The sequence below is a fragment of the Amblyomma mixtum genome, chromosome 3 (genome assembly GCF_055824585.1).
Source record: "Amblyomma mixtum isolate Tamu chromosome 3, ASM5582458v1, whole genome shotgun sequence".
Taxonomy (NCBI): Eukaryota; Metazoa; Arthropoda; class Arachnida; order Ixodida; family Ixodidae; genus Amblyomma; species Amblyomma mixtum.
Window position 1 is genome coordinate 343,227,028 of NC_143014.1, and position 6,590 is coordinate 343,233,617.

Consider the following 6,590-nt stretch of genomic DNA (forward strand, 5'->3'; position numbering starts at 1 on the left):
TCATTGGAGGACAGCTCCGTTGAGCGCTTTATGGATGCCTTAGCCGTGCCGCAGCAGCTTGCCGAGATGCTTTGTCCAACCTGAACGGCACGCACCAAACTTGAAAATAAATTGTTTTCCCACAACCTCTGCCACCATGCTCTTGGGCCCCCTTTCTTTACTCCCCACGGTGGCTGGTGGTAGCGCAAACCATTCTGTGTGCGCTAGAAGCGTGATTCTTGTAACTCAAAGCAATAAACGGGTCTTTTTTTTCTGGAATTCTTTCGCACCCTCATTTATGAATATTTGCTAGCTAGAATGGTATGTATGTACATCCATCCACAGTGCCAGTCATTGGCGAGTGGGTTAATTGCATGTGCCAAGCGTTCGAAAGCTGGATGCCATTATTTGAAAGCTGGAAACCATTATTCGAAAACTGAATGCCATTATTCGAATGCTGGAAACCATTATTCGAAAGCTGGCTACCAATGTTTGAAAGTTGGCTCCCAATGTTTGAAAGTTGGATGCCAGTATGAGACCTTTGCTGGCCCATGCTGCAGAACGAACATCGGGACTGCGTTGGCCGCTTGATCGGCCGAGCGTTGGCCCAAAACTGGCATGAAAGTAGGGCCAATGTGTAAAGTGGTAGCGCTCGGCCGAAATGCCAGTGTAGGACCGATGTTCGTGCCAAGTTTTGCCAACACTTGCCCGACGTTCGGCCAATGTTTTTGTGCTGCCTGGGACCTTGCAGCCAATATTGAACCGGAGCACGCAACGAATGGCGAAGGCTATCGTCAACGCGAGTATCCGCCTGCCTTTCATTTCTGTGATTGGTCGACTGCTGCTTTCTTCTGATGATTCCTTCACCCTTATGTCACGCGAAACGGAGCGGAAAAGGTACAACGGATATTTTAAAATACGGCCCCAGGTAAAGCAACTTACTGGAAATGCACGGGCCAAGTGAACCACGCGATGACTTTCTGCGCTAGCATACATGCTTCAAGTAGCCCGCACAAGCTATGACCACCGAAAACGAAAGTAGAGCCATCTTTCAGCAGGTGGAAGAATAAGTTCAGTAGTGTGCCCCACCGGTGTGTCACGCCGCACCCGAGGGAAGCGTCAGGTGACCCACCGGTGGGCCACGACGCATAGAGAAAGATATTGGTAAAGAGCGGACACTCCCATAGGGCCCAGCGGCCCATTTGACTGCAGCGCACCAAGCGGGCGGAGTCTCATAACGTCCGGTTTCGGTTCCAGGCGCGCGCAGTTTGAATGTCTGCATGGGCTGCGCCTCGCTGCCTGGGGCGACTTTCGGTTCCGGTTTCAGGGGTGCGCGGTTTGAATGTAAGCATACGCCGCGCCCCGCTGCGCCGTTAGGGGGTGGAGAGGGGGGGGGGGGGTGAAATGAGTGAAAAAATTCCGGAATGTCCGGAGGATGCGCCATAGGCAGTTGAGCACGTGGAAAGCGGCAAGGAAACGACAATGCAGAGATGTTGGAAGTGGAAACGTGGAGCTTGGGCATGAATTTCGTCAAAACGGCTCCAAACATTAGCGTAATCTCTGCGGTCGTGTGCCTCTTTGGTTGAAGCTGAGATAAATGTGTTACTATGAAAATACCGGAAGTATAAAACAATAAATAAAATTAGCGGGAACAATGCGTGTTCTTTGAGTGTTTCATATATGATACTTGTGGCGGACAAAGTAGGATGACATACGTCCAAGCGACACCATTCATCAATATAATCCAATGATTCGCCTCTAGAGCGACGAATACCCTACATTTTATACACACCAGTGTAGGCAGGTCGGTCTAAGCCATAGTCATGCGGCCCACCCGTGCGTGTCTGCGCTAGCTCGAAATGACGCGGCGCGCTACTCAGCAATGCACCTGTTATGGCTCATTGTTATTAAGGATACGCGCAAAGAAAAGGCAAAAAAAACTATTGGAAATGCGACCGGGAAAAAGTTCCGATCTTTAATTTGATAAACGTGATAATTTAAAGCAAAAACGTATGCTAGAGCCGTCGTTATAGAATACCCAAAAAACACAGCAGAATAACAAAACAATTTGCGACATTAAAAAAACCTAGCCATCTTAGCTTTGCGGCTTCAGGAAGCAGAGCCGTTTGTTGGCTTATTTTTTTTTAATTTAACATACATCTACATTTTCTTTCCCGTCTGCTGCTTCTTCACGCAGTAAATATGCAGCAAGTTGTCCACGTCAACTGTTTATTTGCGATAAAACCAAAATCCCGTTTTACTCAGATCGTTTCTTCTCTCCAAATGCGCCACGCAATAATTTGTGACCTAGTTAAATTGTAGTAGAGGAAAAAGCGATTTATTTGTTTTTTCTAGGGTGAGCATCCTGTGGGTGAGGCATTGTGTTCCGGATTGTGTCATACGATTCAGCGTTTCGTGCAGCATAAACTTATTAGTTAAGTTGAGCCTATATCTTGAGACACGAATTTGAACCGGCAACCTATAATCGGGGGCTGTGGTATGCGAGGCAGTCCGTTAATTAGTGCGTTATTTGACCATTCCTCGAATCGAAATTTCATTTTCTTGATTGTGGCACCTCTTTCTCTCTTTCTTTTTTTCTTTGCATACCATAATTACAAAAGACGCCGCTTTTCAAAATTCGTATACCTTCGTGAATGAATCTGACCTCTGCTCACTTTCGCGCGATCAATTACATCACGCTTTTTATTGTAATTTCGCGTCAGAGTTCGACGCTAGCGCTGTTGTTGGTCATAGAAAATAAATAAATAAACAAGTCAGATTATTGAAAAAAAAACGGATTGAGAGAAATAACCACAGATAATCACAGGGACATCCTTTGGTGTGTCGAGGAGCGGCACTGCCAATACAGGGAAAACAGCGGACAAGTAGGGCCATCGTTGCGGGTGTAATGAGGCGGCACTGCCAATATGGGGACGACAGCGGACATTTAGGGCCATCGTTGGAGGTGTAACTAAGTGGCATTGCCAATATGGGGAAACATCGGACAAGTAGGGCCATCGTTGGATGTGTAACTAAGGGGCATTGCCAATATGGGGAAAGCATCGGACAAGTAGGGCCAATGTTGGATGTGTAACTAAGCGGCATTGCCAATATGGGGACAATGAAGGCAACATTGGCCCTGTATAGGGCCAGACAGCCAACAGACTCCCAATATTGGGTCAACGGTTTGTGCTGCCTGTGGAGGTTCTTGTTCGCTTGTTTTGCGACATGCTGTCTGTACGCTTACCTGAAAGCATCGCAGGTGAACCACTCGTACACTGGAGCAGCTATAGAGCTTGTTAACATCTTTGCGAAGGCTTTCGTCTATCTGCCTATCCGCAACGAGTTGGGCTACTTTGTGCGAACTTCGCCGCAAGAAGAAGCGGCGAGCATACCTCCCAAGCTGAGTTCTGTAATGCACCTACGCTAAGCTGACAGTACAGTCTTTAAATCGACTCAGTATCATGATCGAGCGCACGGCGTTGTTTCGGCGCAGTGGTGGCCGTGGCTTGCGTCGTCTGCTAGCAGATGACAGCGTCCTTGTACGGTAACCAAGGGGGAGCCCGGCTCTGGCGCCGATTTCGAAAGCAGGCTATGGCAAGTAGGTCATGCGAACATGAGGCTGTTTCCTGTCAGAGCGGAAGCCGAGACCTGTCAGCAAGTAGTTCGGGACTGGAAAAACAAATGCGGCCAGTGTGACCAAGAATGACGTGTATCCGCTGCCGCGTATCGACGACTTCCTCGACCGACTTCGCCAAGCCAAGTACTTCTCTTTGGTCGGCCTGAGGAGTGGTTATTGGCAGGTAGAAGTTGGCGAGAGGGACCGTGAGAAAATCTCCTTCATAACACCGGACGGGCTCTACGAATTTCGCGTGCTCCCATTCGGGCTCTGCTGAGCTCCTGCCAGGTTTAAAAGAATGATGGGCACCGTGCTCACAGCTCTGAAGTGGCAGACATGTTTCGCTTATCTTGATGTCATTATTTTTTCTGCAACGTTCGCGGAACATCTTCACCGCCTCAGAACTGTCCTCGAAACCGTTCGATCCGCCAATCTCTCCCTCAAACTACAAAAATGTCACTTTGGTTTCACCGAATTCAAGTTTCGCGGGCACGTCATTACTGCTGACGGAATCCGAGCTGACCCAAAGAAGCTTGCTGCCGTTGCTGCCTTTCCGGTACCCACCCACAAAAAAGCAGTCAGACGTTTCCTGGGCCTGTACTCCTACTATCGTCGCTTCTTTCAAAACTTCGCCCAGATCGCCAACCCTCGGACGCTCCTAACCCGGGCTGACGCATCATTTTCCCGGGACAACGAATTCGACGAGTTACGACGCCAACTTCATTCTCCGTAAATCCTGGCGCATTTTGACGAAGATGCCGACACGGAGATACATACGGATGCGAGTAACATCGGTCTTGCCGCCGTTCTAGTCCAGCGGCAAGATGGTGTCGAAGAAGTAATTTCTCACGCCACCCGCGCACTGTCACGCGTTGAGTTGAACTACTCTACCATTGAAAAAGAATGTTTGGCAGTAGTCTGGGCCGCCGGTAAGTTCCGCCCATACCTGTATGGCAGACGCTTTTGTGTCGTCACCGACCAAAAATGAGAAAAATGCACCTTGATTTGGGACCATAATGTTATAGTATTAAAGATGCAGCACAGTTCTCGCAGCCAAAGCAGCAATATTTCGCACTGTTCAAAAACGCACAAATTGCACACCTGCCGTGCCCTACGATCATGACTGTTAGACCTGCAGCAAATCCGAGCAGTATTTAATGCATGTTAAAGCAAAGCCAATGAGGTAGGAGGTCCTAAAAATGTTGTATTCCTTGAAAATTCTTGACAGCAGGATGAGGTGAAATATTTTTCCTGGTATGCAACCACCTCGACATCAATCGCACCTTGGAATGCATGGTGAAAGCATCAGTTTCAAGCTAGATACTGGCTACAGCAAGAATAGTGTGAACTTGCACGCAATGTGACTTCCTCGATAAAACCTGCTAGCTCAGCTGTCTAGGTCCAAGAGATCACTACAAGACATAGCATACAGCGTGTGGCAACTAATTAGAGCCATCAGTGACTGCAAAACATAAGAATAAAGTGAATGAAAAACAATAAATGAGATGCAATGAGAAAGCACAGAAGTCACGAAACGCTTCATTATTGAGAAAAAAAACAGTGAATAAAATTAGCACGGCATTCAACCTACAAAGGAATACATTCAAGAAGGGTACACAGGTAAATAACAAAGTGAACAATAATAATAATCATAACAGCTGTAAGAAAGAGACTTGGGGTTTCACACCAGCTGCCTGAGCAGGCGCAGCCGGTCGGCCTCGTGCGGCAGGGGCGAGTGCAGGACGAGCTCGAACTGGGTGCGCATGTCGTCGTCCAGAAGCCACGGGTTGTTGACCACGCCAATCACGAGCACAGCGGGGCCCGAGCCCCCCTTGGCCGGCGGCAGCCCAGTCACGCGCTCCAGCCAGGCACACTTGAGCGCGCGAAGCCGCTCCTGGTCCCTCGGGGACTTCGGGAGGCCGCAGAGGGCGTCCAGGTCGTCGAAGAAGAGCACGCACGGGGCCCGGCGCAGGGCGTCGTCGAACAGCAAGTGCACCAGCACGACGTCGCCACGCAGGCGACAGCTGTTGAGCAGCATGGGTGTGGACACGTAGTAGACCGTGGCCCAGGAGCTGCGCGCCACGATGGCGCTCACCAGGCACGTCTTGCCTGTGGCCGACGGGCCGTAGAACAGCACCTTTCGCACGGGCCGGCGCTCGGGCGAGCGTGATCGTCGGCGCGTCCGGCAGGGAGCCAGGCCCGCCTGACGGAGGACCTTAGGCACCAGCCCCACAAGGCCAATATCGCTGCAAGGGCTGGAAGAGGACTTTCCGAGGACGAGCACTCCTTCCAAGTGACAGATCATCTCATAGTCTGCGCGCTCGAACAGGGCCGCCTCTTCCTCGTCCTCGTCTGATCCCGAATCGGCCTCGTCCGGCTTGGCAGCAGTTGCACCTTCAGCGCCCTCCTCGATGGCAGGAGCGGGGCGACAAGGCGTCGCGTAGTCCTTCAGCTCCCGCAGCCGACTCATGCAGCTGGTGCAGCGGACCCGTATCTCTCGCAGTGCTTCCAGGTAGATCCCGCCAGCCAGCGCGTAGAGAGTGACCCCCTTGCTGAGGTTGCCTTCGACCACTTCGGCCCGCACCGCCCGGAGAACCTGTTCCTGGGCTTTCTTCATCAGCGACTCCAGCTCGGCCATCCTGCCCGCGGTGCCGTCTTCGTCTTCTTCCTCTCCTTCATCGGCGCTAGCCGCTGGGGCAGCAAACCCCAACTCTCTTGGCGATTATGTTTGCCGATTATTTGGGCGATCACAAAATTTCGTCCTTATTTATATGGGCGCCCGTTCAATGTAATTACAGATCACCATGCCCTTTATTGGCTGTCGTCACTCAAAGATCCATCTGGCCGCCTCCCTCGTTGGGCTCTGCGTTTACAAGATTGCGACATTCGAGTCATTTATCGTTCCGGTCGTAAACACTCCGACGCCGACGCTCTCTCGCGCTCCCCTGTGACCTCTGAGCCTGATTCGCCATCTATTTCCGGCCTCACACCT

General features: G+C 50.8%; 1 protein-coding gene across 1 annotated transcript; it reads right to left on the reverse strand.

Moving 5' to 3' along the window:
• Positions 1–5,279: 5,279 nt before the first annotated feature.
• LOC149356179 (vacuolar protein sorting-associated protein 4B-like) lies at positions 5,280–6,236 on the reverse strand. The gene has a single exon (XM_089576272.1). It carries the CDS (start codon positions 6,234–6,236, stop codon positions 5,280–5,282), a length of 957 nt encoding a protein of 318 aa, XP_089432398.1.
• Between the last annotated feature and the right edge of the window lie 354 nt (positions 6,237–6,590).

Coding starts and splice junctions, on each gene's coding strand:
- LOC149356179 (XM_089576272.1), bottom strand. CDS start 6,236: ATGGCCGAGCTGGAGTCGCTGATGAAGAAAGCCCAGGAACAGGTTCTC.